General features: G+C 43.1%; 1 protein-coding gene across 2 annotated transcripts in view; it reads left to right on the top strand.

Moving 5' to 3' along the window:
• Positions 1 to 15,756, top strand: part of LOC134338457 (huntingtin-interacting protein 1-related protein-like) — a 138,183-nt gene that overhangs the window by 97,018 nt on the left and 25,409 nt on the right. For both annotated transcript variants that reach the window (XM_063034276.1, XM_063034277.1), the window contains exons 14-16: positions 1,233 to 1,416; positions 3,159 to 3,247; positions 10,480 to 10,596. In XM_063034276.1, the coding sequence (XP_062890346.1) occupies positions 1,233 to 1,416; positions 3,159 to 3,247; positions 10,480 to 10,596 (390 nt within the window). The remainder of the gene's footprint in view (positions 1 to 1,232; positions 1,417 to 3,158; positions 3,248 to 10,479; positions 10,597 to 15,756) is intronic.

Raw genomic sequence — 15,756 nt, 5'->3', positions numbered from 1 at the left:
ATGTGTTATTGGTATGATTTGGTAGGTTATTTTTTGGGTCTGGGAATGCTCAAAAATGTTTCCCATATAAATTAATGGTAATTACTTCTGCGCTTTACGCCATTTCGGCTTACGAACGCTTTCATAGGAACGTTCTACCTTAGCGTGGGAAATACGGGATGAGGGCGGTCCCGTATGGGACAAACCAATATATGGGATGTCCCAGCTAATACTGGACAGTTGGCAATCCTAAGTCTAAACTTAAGGCCATTGGGGCAGTTGGGTGCCAGTCTTCAGTCTGCACTGCTTTAGCAATCACAGCAGTAAGGACCCAAGGGTATTTGCAGCCATGCACTCACAATGTGGGGACCCCTACAGAAGGCACACATGGATGCCCGTGTTTCTGACACGATCAGGCTTAATATAGGGCAGAAACAAAAGACCGCAGCATTGGTGAAGGTGCCATCTTTTGACTGTGGTGCTCAGCCAAGTCTTCAGGTGTGTTCGGTCAATTTGCAAATATTTTGTGCTTCTCAACTTTATTTCAGTCCACACAGTTCCAGCTAATGTCACCAAAACAGCATTACCTGTTTGGCCCTCTGATTGCTATGTGGGATGCATTGCTGTACAAAACAGCAAAACAATAGTGATTGCTCTTCGAGAGGTTGTGGAACATTTTGAGACATCCTGGATAATGACAGAACATAACTTCAGTGTCGGGTTTGGAGTATCGTTCTACTTGGGGGGAAAATGTGTGATATTTTCCAGCAAGATTTGCACTCCAAACCTGATTTCATATATCAAGTTTATGTCCCTGTTGAATTGAAAAGTTCTCCCTAAAAAATATAAAGTTTACTTTGTGATAGGTGAACATCCACTACTCTTGCTGGCACATGGTGTCATATGGAAATGGAAGTCCAAAAATTGCAAGTTGAATTCCAACCATAACGAGGATCATGTAGAATATAAACACAAAGCAAACTTTACCTTCTTTGAGCACTGCTACGTAAATGTTGGTACAGTACTTTGTGGGCATTAAGCCCAGCTGGCTGACGTCCGTGTGGGACACCAGCTTCAGGTTTGATAATCAGAGTCGTGTCGACGTTTGGTTGCAGTGTGTGCAGTCAGATTTGGCACATCGTAATTAAAGGAATGGGAAGCACGAACGCTGACAGTGAATCTTTTGCGTTTTGACCTTTTTAAAAAAAATTTTAAATCTGCAGAATTTACAGCTGGCTTTATCTTGTTGCTAGGCCCAGACGTACATTGCGCAATTGAAAGCCCAGATTAATGTGCTGGAGACGGAGCTGGAGGAAACACGCAAGCTCAAGCAAAAGGCACTGGTCGATAATGAAGAGCTGCGTGATGAGCTGGAAAGCCTACGGAAGCAGAAGGGTGATACGGACAAAGTACAGTTCTTGCTAGTTGAGGCAGAGAGTGAGTTGTATTCTTGACACGTTCATTCAGAAGAAAAAAAATACTGCCTGCATCAGGGCGTTGATCCAATGGGCGGGACTTTCCCATTCAATTGGCACCACAATGAGGCCTAATTAATGTCATTCCAGTTCCTGCCCACGCTCTGTGCATTTTTGCCATAATCTAACCCATCCCTGCAAATTCTTCACTCCCGTTCATTAATACTCTGCATTTTAAGCCAGTGCTTAAGTTTCGATCCTACTTTATGAATGTCCTATTACTAATACATCTGAAACCTGTTCCTGTACAGAATAGTACTTGGGTTTCATGACCTCTACAAGGCAAAAATATACCATTAGTCTGTGATGGGAATGATAATCTTGAATAAGAACATAAGAAATAGGAGCAGGAGTCGGCCATCTGGTCCGTTGAACCTGCTCCACCATTCAATTAGATCATGACTGATCTGACCATGGACTCATCTCCACCTACCTGCCTTTTCCCCATAACCCTTAATTCCCCTACTATGCAAAACTCTATCCAACCTTGTTTTAAATATATTTACTGAGGTAGCCTCTGCTGCTTTACTGAGCAGAGAATTCCACCGATTCACCATTCTCTGGGAAAAGCAGTTCCTCCTCATCTCCATCCTAAATCTACTCCCCCGAATCTTGCGGCTATGTCCCCTAGTTCTAGTCTCACCTGTCAGTCGAAACAACCCACCTTATCTGTTTAATGATTGTAGGATTAGTGTCTCCAGGCTTTTACAAACCTACCCTATTGATGCTCTCATTCCCCCTGAGTCACAGAAATGACCTTACTCAAAGGAAGCATTAAATGGCAGAGAAATCTACGTGCCATCGATAACCGGAAATTTGGGGCTAACTTTATGAAGGAATTGGTGTATTGTGTGTGCTTGTCTGCATGCACCTTATCAATAGACAATCCTGTGCGCCAAGTGACACAGAGAACGTAAACGACCCTGATGTTACTTCTGCAAATACGCTATTTGTAGTGACTAGTTCTTGGAAGCGTTGCCATGGTGAGAATATATGTGATGTATTTATTGGCATGTTTTATTTAATTGCAAACAGGTGAACAGCGGAAGAGTAGTTCATTTACTTTTGTTGTTTGTATGATTTGTTTTTATTTTCTGCACATTGGGTGTTCGATGTCTAACGGGTTCTATTGGGTTCCTTTGTGGCTGCCTGCAAGGAGACAAATCTCAAGGTTGTATATAGTGAACATACTTTGACAATAAATGTACTTCGAACTGTGCTCATTTATTATCTGTTTTCTCTTCAGCCAGTGCACATTGCCACTGATAGCTCACCTGAGAGCTGGAGATATCAGAATCAGAGCCTGAATAAATATGACACCAGCATATGTTGTAATATTTGTTAACTTTGCAGCAGCAGTAAAATGCAATACATAATAATGTAGAAAAAAACTGAATTACAGAAAGTGTATGTATATGTGTATATATGTATAGATTAATTTAACCATATGTATATATGGTTAAATTAATCAAGTAGTGCAAAAACAGAAATTAAAAAGTAGTGAGGTAATATTCATGGATTCAATCTTCATTCTGAAATCGAATGGCAGAGGGATTTATGGATTTAGTTATCTTTCTGAGAGTGCAAGCAATTTAGATTTCACAAAATTCTCATAAATGAAGATATGTATGCCAAGACATTGGCTCAATATATCAACAGTTCTGTCCCGTATTGCTGTAAATGTCACTCAAATTGCTTTTACAGAGAAAGTGCAGGCGAATGAGCAGCGCTACAATAAGCTGAAAGAAAAGCACAGCGATCTTGTCAACACTCACGCGGAGCTCCTCAGAAAGGTATGGAAGAGCGTTTCGCTGAGCACAGTCCGTTTCAAAATGAGCAAAATTATTTTGCGCTTGACTTCTGCTCATCTTGTTCGTAATTAACCTTTTGCAGTTCGTCCCTTCTTTAAAGTGTGATCCCGGTTCACAAGAGGCTGAGATTACTCTCACTTGGTTGTGTTTGACTTTAAGTTAGAAACTAGAATTTATTTAAATCTTACATCCATCCCACGACATGAGGGAGTAAAAATCTTTGCGTTATGACTCATTGGCAATGTACAGACAAGTGAACTTATAAGTCTAATGGCTTGTAGAAAGAAGCTGTCTCATAGCCTGTAGGTCCTGGCTTTAATGCTGCGGTACTATTTGCCAGACAGAAGCAGCTGAAACAGTTTACCGTTGGGGTGACTGGTGTCCCCGTTGATCTTCTGGGCCTTCTTTCTGCACCTACTGCTGTAAATGTCCTCACTGGAGGGAAGTTCACATCCACAGATGCGCTGGGCTGTCTGTACCACTCTCTGCAGTGCCCAGCCATCAAGGTTGGTGCTGTTCCTGTATCAGGTGGTGATACAGCCAGTCAGGATGCTCTCAATGATGCCCGTGTAGAAGGTCTTGCGGATCTGGGGGCTCATGCTGCACTTTCTCAGACGTTTGAGGTGGAAGAGACACTGTTGTGCTTTTTTTTGCCACACAGCCCGTGTGTACAGTCCAGGTGAGATCATCGGTGATGTGTATACCGAAGAACTTGAAACTACTCACCCTCTCAACTGCAGACTCTTTGCTGTTGATCCGGCCGAGCCTGTCTTCATTCCTCCCGTAATCCACAATCAGCCCTTCTGTTTTTTTGGACATTGAGAGAGAGGTTGTTATCCTGACACCATTGTATCAGGGTGTCAAACTCTCCTCTGCAGGCTGTTTCATTACCAATAGGAATAAAGCTGATCAAAGTTGTGTCATCTGCAAATTTGATCAGCAGATTGGAGCTGTGTGTGGTAGTACAGTCATGGGTGTAAAGGGAGCAGAGGAGGGGACTTAGGACACAACCCTGGGGGTCATCTGTGTTGAAGGTCAGAGGGAGCCCATCCTGTCGGCAATCCGATAGGAAGTCCAGGATCCAGCTGCACAAGGTGGGGTGCAGGCCGAGGTCTCTGAGCTTCCTGTCAAGTCTGGAGGGAATTATGGTGTTGAATGCCGAACTGCAGTCCAGGAACAGCATTCTAACGTATGCATCCCTCTCCTCCAGGTGAGTGAGGACGGTGTGTAGTGCTGTGACTTTGTTGGTAGGCGAATTGCAGGGGGTCCAGTGTGGGTGGTAGCATGCCGCAGGTGTAGTCTTTAACCAGCCTTTCAAAGCATTTGCTTATAATTTAGGTGAGCACGACAGGGCGCCAATCATTCAGGCATGCTACATTGATTTTCTTGGAATAGCTGGAAATTTGTATACATGTTACGGATGTTTCATAGTGGTCTGGATATTTTTTCACCAATCTTTGCAGCAACTACTTGAAAATAAATGTTTTCCTTGCACTATTGAAATCGGAACAGGTTTGGAAATGGGACCAAATTTGCCTTCCAAAGCTGCTTTCTGGGATTTGTTGATGTTGAAAACATTTGAGGCTGGGTTATAAGGTCAATTTCTGAATATGCACCTATTAAAACTTGCCCAGAAGCTGCTGTACTAGGTGGGGTGGTGCATGTTTGGTTCAACCAGCTGGTTTACAATGTGAAATTTGTGTAATGTGTGTTAATTGCTTGGGTGTGGTAAGAAATGTCAGTTGAACTATTTGTCTTATTCTAAGTTCTTCCTAGAGAATTAAAGTGCTGACACACATCTCACTGCCTTCTAATGCATCAACACATGGAATCAAATCTCAGGGCCACGTTCTTTACTGCCTGTGCAGAGAACCAAGCTTGAAACTTGACGTTGTCAGACTTGAGTTTGTACAGGTTTTGGTCCCCAGAGGAAATCTCTGGAAACTACAGATGACTCAAAACACGTTTATCCAGTTTCTAGGTGCACAATAGGTAGCCTCAAAGCTTGGTATGGCAACTGCTTTGTTCAAGACAGCAAGAAACTGCCAAGTGTTACAAACACAACTTAATCCATCATGAAAAACAACCTTCCCTCCATGGACTCGTTTCCTCTTCTAGTTGGCTGCTGGTGGCGAGTGGTGTTCTGCAGGTTTTGGTGTTGGAACCGCATCTTTTCACGTTATATGTCAATGATTTGAATGACGTAATTGATGGTGTTGTGACCAGGTTTGCAGATGATACAAAGATAGGTGGAGGGGTAGGTAGTGTTGAGGTCAGCTGACGGACTTAGTTAGATTGGGAGAATGGGAAAGGAAAAGAAATGGCAGATGAAATGTTGTGTCGGGAAGTATATGGTCATGCACTTTGGTGGAAGGACCAAAGGTTTAGACTATTTTCTAAATGGGAAGAAAAGTCAAAAATCAGAAAAGTAAAGCAACTTGGGAGTATTTGTGCAGTGTTCACTAAAGGTTAACTTGCAGGTTGATTTGGTGGTGAGGAAGGTATATGCAACACTGGTGTTCATTTCAAGAGGACTGGAATAAAAGGGCAATGATGTGATGCAGAGGCTTTATAATGCATTGGTCAGACCACACTTGGAATATTGTGAACAGTTTGGGGCCCCTTCTCTCAGAAAAGATGTGCTGGCATTGGAGATGGTCCAGAGGGGGTTCATATGGATAATCCCAGGAATGAATGGGTTAAAGTATGAAGAGTGGTTGACGGCTCTGGGCTTGTACTCATTGGAGCTTAGAAGGATACTTAAAGGCCTAGACAGAGTGGATGTGGAGAGGATGTTTCCTGTTGTTGGTGAGTCCAAGACCAAAGGGCATAGCTTCAGAACAGAGGGACGTCCATTTAGATTGGAAATGAGGAAGAATGTCATAAGCCAGAGAGGGGTAAATCTGTGGAATTCATGGCCACAGATAGCTGTGGAGGCCAAGTTATTGAGTGTATCTAAAGCAGGGGTTGATAGGTTCTTGATCAGTCTGTGTGTCAAAGGCTACGGGGAGAAGGCAGGAGAAAGTGCTTGAGGGGGATAAAAAATCAGCCATGGAATGGGCCAAGTGGTTTAATTCTGCTCTTACGTCTTTTGGTCTTATGGACTCCTGTCTATACTTCTCGCTGACTCAGAAAAGAGGCCAACATGATCATAGACTCTCCCACCCTAGGCACTCCTCCTCACAAACACGAGAAAATCTGCAGATACTGGAAATCCAAGACAACACACACAGAATGCTGGAGGAACTCAGCAGGTCAGGCAAGAGTTAAAGAGTAAACAGCCGAGGACCTTCTTCGTGACTCTCTCTCAAACTCCTTTCGTTTGGGCAGGAGATACAAAAACTGGAAAGAACATACTGCCAGGTTCAAGAACATCCAGCTGTTATAAGACAATGAACTGACCTGTTGTACAATAGATGGGGTCCCTGACCTCCTCACGAATCTCACCTTTTTTTCTTCCTGCACTGCCCTTTCTCTGAATTGGAGTAGCTACATTTTGCGTTCTGTTATTGCTTTTCCCTTGTATTACCTCAACGTACTGCTGTGGTGAAATGCTCAGTACGATGGCAGGCTAAACAGAGTTTTTCCACACTACCTTGGTACATGTGCCAACGATCAACCAATCAGTTATTGCAGTGGATGGTGAAATTTCCAACTGCTGGAGCAAGGCACCAGATTCTCACCTTCCTTCCCCCCCAAGCCCAGGAGCCAGGCATTGTCAGATGGTAGACAAAAAGTCTGCAAATCTTTGAGGAGAATATTGGTTTTAACTTTATTGGCCAGACAAAATTAGCGATATACAAGCATTAATACACTTCTAATAGGTAAACATGCTAGTGGATCAGGACGTAAAAGTGGCTGAATCTTTTCAACAATTTGGTCAATATTCAAGGTTAAGCACTAGGTTGAGTAGCATGCTTTAAATAACATTGTTCTTTAGCGATTACCGTCTTAAACTAAAATATTTCAATGCATTGAAGTTAAGATCTCATGCTGAGGCCCACTTGCTTGATCTATCTATCTCTTTCTAGCAATTATCTGGCTGTGGACCCAAGCATTGAAGAGAACTGTTCATTTCTTTCCATTTGTGCTTCATTGATGTTCATCTTGCCATCATTCCTCTACTCAGTCTGGAAACCTCAGAAATAAACCTGTCTCTCTTGTTTCTAGTTCTGATGAACGTGCATTGATTTGACACGTTAAATCGTTTTCTCTGCCCACAGCTCTTAGTTGCCCTACTAAGTATTTCCGGCATTTTCTGCTTTAATTTCTGTACCAGCTTTTGCCCAGGCTGATCAAGGCTTCCTATAATCACCTGTACACACTATGCTGCTGCTAATAATTTCCTAGCAAACTAGTCCGAGTTTACAAGGTTTTCTTTGAACTGCAGTAAAATCTACTCATCCAACGACTGAGTAAAATGTGTTGTTATTCTATTTGCAAAGGGAGTAAGTTAGATCAAGTGGTTCATCCTCCAGCTGGATTCCTTTTCTCTAGAATAGTGTCAAACAGCAGCCTGCAAAGTAGTGTCAGTTGAAATCTGAGAGGTTTTGGTGCAGCATAAGTAGTCAATACCAAATCCAGGTCCATGATACAAACATAGTTTCAGTATGATGAAGCAACACACATCAAAGTTGCTGGTGAACGCAGCGGGCCAGGCAGCATCTCTAGGAAGAGGTACAGTCGACATTTCAGGCCGAGACCCTTCGTCAGGGTTGATGTGTGTTGCTTGAATTTCCAGCATCTGCAGAATTCCTCGTGTTTGCGTTCAGTATGATGAAAGACCTTTTTATTCTGGCATCATCCCCTTTCCTTTTCAGTTTTAGAAGTGTCTTGGCTTTAAACGTTGATTAATTATTCATTTCCACAGATGCTGCCCAACATGCTGAGTTCCACCAATACTTTGTGTGTGTGTGTGGTACTAAAGGTCCAGAATTATTTTCAGTCAAAAATCCAGAACCATAATGGATTTGGATGAACTAAAATCATTGTTGAAATGATAACTGCTTTCTTTTACATACTGTCTGTCTTGCAGTAAGACATTCAAAGGTACTTCAGAGGTTTGAAGGTCTGTGACCCTACAATATGGTGTAGCCTTACCCACATATTACTGTCAACGCCCAGCCCAGCCTGTGCTGCCAATGGAAACTCATTAGTGCTCTGATGCTGATCACCAGCTCTATTTTCTATTGTTTCCTGTCCCTTGCTTAAGGAAGCTCTTGGATAATTGGGAAGGATCAGCAGATTAATCTGCAGCTTCTGCTGATCACGATGACTGGTAGACTGACCATCAACAACTTCAAAGGTCCTGAGTCAATGAAGAGACAAATTCTCAAGCCAGCTCAGTGTATCCAGTATCATCATTGTTTCAGTCTTCCAGCATTAGTAGTTTTTTAATATTCTTTCAATCACTGGCCAGTTGTGATACTGTATGCCAGTTTTTTTTCTCCACTCCAGATACTGCCTGGCCTGCTGGGCTTTTCTAGAAGCCGCCTCCATCTCTGGATCTTGTACAGTTTCTCGCTCTTATGCTTGCTCTCTCTTCACATGTCCACAACACATTAGTTACTATAAACAAGCTCTCAGCACCCACTTCTTATCAGCACCATTCTTCTGCCATCTGTCTCCTCACCTCCACACGGACGCAGGCATTCCTCTTTTTCATTCCACCTCTCTTTTTGGACTTTCATCTCCTAATCCTGATGAAGGATCGTTCACCTGGAGGGTTAATTCTGATTTCCACTCCATGGTGGAAGTTTCAAAAACTTAGTCAATTCAGCAACTTCTAGATTTTTGAATCGAATTGGCCTGCTTCATAAACTTGGCAAAAAGCAACCTCTGTCCTGACGAAGGGTCTCGGCCTGAAACGTCGACTGCGCCTCTTCCTATAGATGCTGCTTGGCCTGCTGCGTTCACCAGCAACTTTGATGTATGTTGCTCTGTATTTATGCTGAGTTTCAACAAACTGTTTGACCTTGCAATGGGCGAAACCCGATCTCACTCTACAAATTCTTTCCTGGCTGAAGCATTCTACAGCAACAATAATGGAAACTCGAACTGGTGCCCTTGTTACTCTTTAACCGAACTGACCACCATATTGGCCCCATTACTACCGGTGTGCAAAGCATCAATATTTGCGACTGTTGTGACAGGGACAAGAGGCAGCAGAGATGGTCGACTGGTGACAGAAGGAAGACAAACCTGGGGTCGAATACGTATGGCTCTTGCAATGTAGTATATTTTCATGCCTTTTTCAGTGGTGCAAAAGGAAGTGTTTGTTTGTGTTCTATTTCAGAATCAGGTTTAATACCATCAGCATATGTCGTGGAATTTGTTAACTTTGTGTTAGCAGTACAATGAAAACAGAGCTAAATATGGAGAACAAAAAAACCTGAGTTACATTAAGAATATATGTGTCTATTAAATAGTTAAGTTAGTGCAAAAACCAGAAATAAAAAAGTAATGAGTTAGTGTTCATGGGTTCTTTGTCCATTTAGAAACCGGATGGCAGAGGGGGAGAAGCTGTTCCTGAATTGATGAGTGTGTGCCTTCAGGCTTCTGTATCTCCTACCTGATGGAAATAGTGAGAAGAGGGCATGTCCTGGGTAGTGGATGCTGCCTTCCTAAGGCTCCGCTCCTTGAGGGTGTCTTCAATAATTCGGAGACTGGTACCATGATGGAGCTTGACTAATTTTACAACTTGCTTGGACCTTGCGCAGTAGCAACCCGCCCCCCCACCCTCCATACCAGACAGTGATGCAGCCAGTCAGAATGCTCTCCACAGTACATCTGTAGAAGTTTTCGAGTATTTTAGTTGACAAACCAAATCTCCTCATACTCCGAGTGAAATATATCTGCTGTCCAGCCTTCTTTGTAGCTGCATCAATACGTTGCGCCCAGGTTAGGTTCTCAAAGATATTGACGCCCAGGAAGTTGAGATTGCTTACTCTCCCTACTTCTGATCCCTCTGTGAGGATTGGTTTGTGTTCCCTTGTTCTCCTCTTTCTGAAGTCTGCATGATTTGTCCCGAGTTTTACGAGTTTCTAGTATCCATGATAAAGTTAATTATGATTAGCACCCGAATGATAAAATAGTTATCCATAGATCTCTCTGTTGCGCAATGCAGTTTACACTGGATAGAGAGTAAACTAAAGTATAATATTAGAATAGGAGAGGGATCAAATCTCTATCCTTTCTTTGTTTGATACATGCAGAGTGCTGAGACATCGAAGCAGTTGACAGTTACACAGCAAACTCGAGAGGAAGTGGCCCGTACAAAACAAGAGCTTGAATTTGCCATGGAAGAAGCCAAAAGGGAAGCGGAGATGAAGGTAAGACTGAGTGGTAACCGTCTGTCATCCTGCTCTGAAGCATATCTGATCTGACCTGGCATCTACCGATGTGTCAATGACCTTAAGTATCAGAATATGAGTGCACTCTAATTATGGCCAATGATGCAGTCAGTGATGGGCATTTTCTTTGAGTTAGAGGGGATTTTGCTATTTGGTTGATGTCCAGGTAAATGTATTGAGACCTTAACATCAGAGAGCTGTGCCTATTGTAGACCTGTTGCCACGGGACTTCCATGCCTGCAGTGTAATCCCAGTTTTAGATTATGATTTAGATTAGATTATGAGAACACTCAGTCCTCTTCTATTGTCATTTAGAAATGCATTCATGCATTAAGAAATGATACAATGTTTCTCCGGAGTGATATCACAGAAAACAGGACAAACCAAAGACTAACACTGACAGAACCACATAATTATAACATATAGTTACAGCAGTGCAAAGCAATACCATAATTTGATGAAGAACAAACCATGGGCACGGTACATAAAGTCTCAAAGTCCCTGAGTCAATCGACTCCCGAGTCCCCAATAGCAGGCGGCAAAAGGGAGAAACTCCCTGCCATAAACCTCCAGGCACCGTCAACTTGCCGATGCCTTGGAAGCAGCCGACCACAGCTGACACTGAGTCCATCCGTCCGAAAATTTTGAGCCTCTGATAGCCCCTCCGATACAGCCTCCCGAGTGCCATCCTCTGCCGAGCGCCTTTGACCTAGCCCCGGCCGCTGAAACAAGCAAAGCCGAGGATTTGGGGCCTCCTGCTCCGGAGATTCCGGTTACCACACAGTAGCAGCGGCAGAGAAGCAGGCATTTCAGAAGTTTTCCAGATGTTCCTTCGTACTCTCATGTCTGTCTCCATCAAATCAGAATTGTGCACGGTCCCCTACTTGACAGTAGTTTTCACTCTAAACCGACAAACTTAGTCAATATTTAAACTGATAAATAAATAGAACTCTATTTTAAAGTAGCCTATTTATAGTAATTAGATTTTACTAGTGTCCCCAATGTGAAGACACAAGCAGCTTCTCCACAACAACCACTAGTGCAGCGATGGTTTTAAAGTTCTCCAACTAACCATTCCAAGTAGCAATTACATGCCATATACATACAGTTGCCAAGTTTTTGTCCAGTTGCGGACTGCCCAGCTACTGTAGTTAAGTAGGGTTTGGGATGTAAGGTATTGTAGCACTGAGCTTACAGTACATTTGGCTGATTCACAAATTTGTGCAGGTTCTGACTGAGTACGAGTGCATGTGGTTCAGACAGCAAAAAAAAAGATGAAATCCTATTTCTAGACAAGAGTTTGCCTCCCCTTATTTGTTTAATATTGAATCTTGACAACTTGATCTTCGTAGATATGGATTTCTTTTGCTGAAACATTGTGATCAGAACTTGGTAGGCCATGTTGATTGGTAAGTAAGACTGGCAGCTCTAAGACAGTGTCAGATCTTCCCATTTGCTTGTCTGGAATTTGGATGCGGTGCACTGTTGCAATAAGTCACTTGAAGCGATGGATAATGTACATGGTCCTTTGGAGCTCTTGCTGAAGGATCTAACCATGGGATTTGAGAGAGATTTTAACTTTCTCTGGATGCAATGTGTGGCCTTGTCTCTAATGGAGTAGAAATTGTGAATGCAAAGTGCAAGAGGTTTTGTTACTTATACATGCTTGCATCTCTGAAAGATGAAAAAACATAATTTAACAGAGATAGTTAGGCAATAAATTCCGCTAATTTTCCCACCCCTCCCCCTCCCCTCTTCTTCTATTCCCCACTCTGGCTGTTTACCTCTTCTCATCTGCCTATCCCTTCCCCCGGGTCCCCTCCTCCTTCTCTTTCTCCTGCTGTCCACTCTCCTCTCCCATCAGATTTCTTCCCTACTAGCCCTTCACCTTCCCCACCCACCTGACCACCTGTCACCTCCTTCCCCTCTCCTTTTCAGTCTCCCCCCTTCCTTTGCAGTCCTGAAGAAGGATCTCGGCCAGAGGCATTGACTGTTTATTCACTCCCACAGATGCTGCCCGACCTGCCGAGTTCCTCCAGCATTTTGTGTGCGTTCCACTAAACAGGGATGCTGTCAATCTCTGAGGATTGAAAGATTTGATTATTCTGAGCCCATAACAGTGAAGTTCATTCTCGAACCACCAAACCGAAAAATAAAGCTGACGTACTTTTTAAATGATGCAACTTGCATATCAGCGTTTGTGGGATCTGTTGCAGGGGTTACTCAACTTGATGGGGTTACCAGTTGATCTGCCCAACGATGGAATGGTGATAACTTGTCAACCTTTAGCCTGGAGGTTTTGTGAAAGTTTTTTCCTGGGTGGAGACTGGTATAACTCTAAAAAGGAATGTAGTCTGAATATGAGTCATCTGGGAGCCCTGCTGAATCACGATCAGGTTTAATATCACTGGCGTGTGTAGATATGTATGCATGTGTATATATTTGTAAGCAATGCAAAAATAGAAATAAGAAAGTAGTGAGGTAGTGTTCATGGGTTCGATGTCCGTTCAGAAACCGGATGGCAGGGGGAAGAAGCTGTTCCTGAATCATTGAGTGTGAGCCTTCGGGCTTCTGTACCTCCTTGCGGATGAAAGCAATGAGAATGAGGCACGAGCTGGGTGATGGGGGGCCCTTAATAATAATGCTGCCTTTTTGAAGCTTCTGTGGTGCAGGAGCACACTTAAGGAGTTTCAAGGCATTAATGATTAAACAATTTATTGTACAAAGCAATCACAGCAATAGATTAAGATCTATATAGATTCCATTGAAAGCCTTTTTAACCTTTAATTCACTTATCGGACAATTTTCTGGAGTCTCTTCAAATCAATTCCTTCATAACATGATAAATATGCCACAGCCTTCTGCAAACCGATCAATAGCCATTAACGCTGCTTGCTGATGGATGAAGGGGATTATGAAAGGCCTTGAGCTAGCCATCTTGTCAAGATTTTAATTCAAGTCGGAGGACACAGTGAAATTATGCTGCCTCTTTTTTAAAAAAATCAGTTAACAACCCAGGCCAAGGATGAACCAGAGATTATGACAGTCAACGTGACGTCATGTAGTACATCTTCTGGTTGCATGCCATCTTAACTCTCCTTCCCATTCCCACATTGACTTGTCTGCCCTCCATCTTCTCCTCAGCTGTAGAGAAGCCAAACACAAACTGGAAGAGCAATATCTTATGTTCTGCTTGAGCAGCTGATAACCCAATGCTATGAGCATCTGCATTTTCCAATATCAGGTAACCGACACCCGCTGCGCTCTCTTTCCACATATATTGCCTGCCTACCGTGTTTCTTCTCTCATTGTTCACCTCTCACCCCACCTGGTTCCATTTGCTCTTCGTCCGTCTCTATTATTCATGTATCAGCCTCTGTCCCACTGTACCCTCTCCCCACCCAGTCATCTATATTGGCAACCTTCTCCTTCTCCCTCTCAGTGCTGACGCAGGGGTCTCGCTCACCTACCCCTTTTGCCTGAACTGCTAAGGCCTTTCAGCATCTGCAGTCTTTAGTTCAAGATTCAAAGTACATTTATTATCAAAAGATATAGAAATTATACGACCTTGAGATTTGTTTGCTTACAGGCAGCCATGTAGCAAGAAACCCGAAAGAACCCAATTAAAGGGAAGAAAATAAAAGACCAACACCCGATGTGCAAGAGAAAGGGGGAAAGAAACACACACCGTGTAAACAATTGAAGTGAACAACAGCATTCCGAACCAAATTGAGTCCTCAGATCCGAGCCCCAGAGAAGCCTGGAGTAGGCCCAAAGCCTTGCTTATCAGTTCTTCATATTAGCGGGCACAGAGCATATATATTTCAATAAATCTATCCGACCCCTTATCATCAGGGGAGCTGTCACTAATACATGTAAGGAAGTTGAAATGCAAGCACACTCATTCTTCCACAGCATATTCTTCCACTAATGGTTTTAAACGTAGTGAGATCAATTCCATCCGAAGTCTTTCAGAAGGAATCATTTTCCAAATCCAACATTAAGCTTGCTAAGAAAGGTGACAATGTCTTTATACTGAGTCTGTAACATGAGAAGTGCATCTTTGGAACATCCCAGAATGCTCCGCTGTAAAGATTGATAATGAGCCACACGGGTAAATGTACGCTCACTGATTGCTTTATTAAGGACACCTGTACACTTCGTTAATGCAGATATCTAATCAGCCAATCACGTGGCAGCACCTCAGTGCATTAAAGCATGCTGGCATGGTCAAGAGGTTCATTTGTTGATCAGACCAACCATCAGAATGGGGAAAAAATGTAATCTAAGTAACTTTGATCGTGGAATGATTGTTGATGCCACCTCGATCCTTATTCTCACCACCTTCTGAGTGAAGAGGCTCCCCCTCATGTTCTCCTTAAGCATTTCACCTTTTACCCTTAACTCATGACCTTTAATCTGAATCTCATCCAACCTCAGCGGAAAAAAAGCCTGCTTGCATTTACCCTACTCATAATTTTCCATACCCCTATCAAATCTCCCCTCATTCTCCTACGCTCCAGGGGATAAAGTCCCAACCTACTCAACCTTTCCCAGTAACTCAGGCCCTCAAGTCCCGGCAGCATTCTTGTCCATTTTCTCTGCACCTTTTCAATCTTATTCATACATTTTCTGTATGTAGGTGACCAAAACTGCACATAATATCCAAACTGGGCCTCCCAGGCGTCTTCTGCTACTCCGACGTAACATCCCAACTCCTGTATTCAATACTTTGATCTATGAAGGCCAATATGCCAAAATCTTTTTTTAATGACCCTGTGATGCACTTTCAAGGAATTATGAATCTGATTTCCAGATCCCCTTGTTCTATTACACTCACCTGTGGCTGAGGACGTTTTAAATATCTCTGCTCGGGTCCCTGCAGTTTCTGCACTTGCCGCCCACAGGGTCCGAGAGAACACCTTGTCAGGCCCTGGGGATTTATCCACCTTAATTTCCCTCAAGACAACAAACACCTCCTCCTCCGTAATCTCTAATGGGACCATGACCTCACTGCTGCTTGGCCTCACCTCTGTGGACTCTGCTCATCTCCTGATTAAATACAGATGCAAAAAGTCCATTTAAGCTCTTCCCCATCTCTTTTGGCTCGATGCATTGACAACCACTCTGATCTTTCAG

Source organism: Mobula hypostoma, chromosome 27 (genome assembly GCF_963921235.1).
Source record: "Mobula hypostoma chromosome 27, sMobHyp1.1, whole genome shotgun sequence".
Taxonomy (NCBI): domain Eukaryota; kingdom Metazoa; phylum Chordata; class Chondrichthyes; order Myliobatiformes; family Myliobatidae; genus Mobula; species Mobula hypostoma.
The sequence above is the reverse complement of the archived record's forward strand: the minus strand, read 5'-3'. Positions and strand labels throughout refer to the sequence as shown.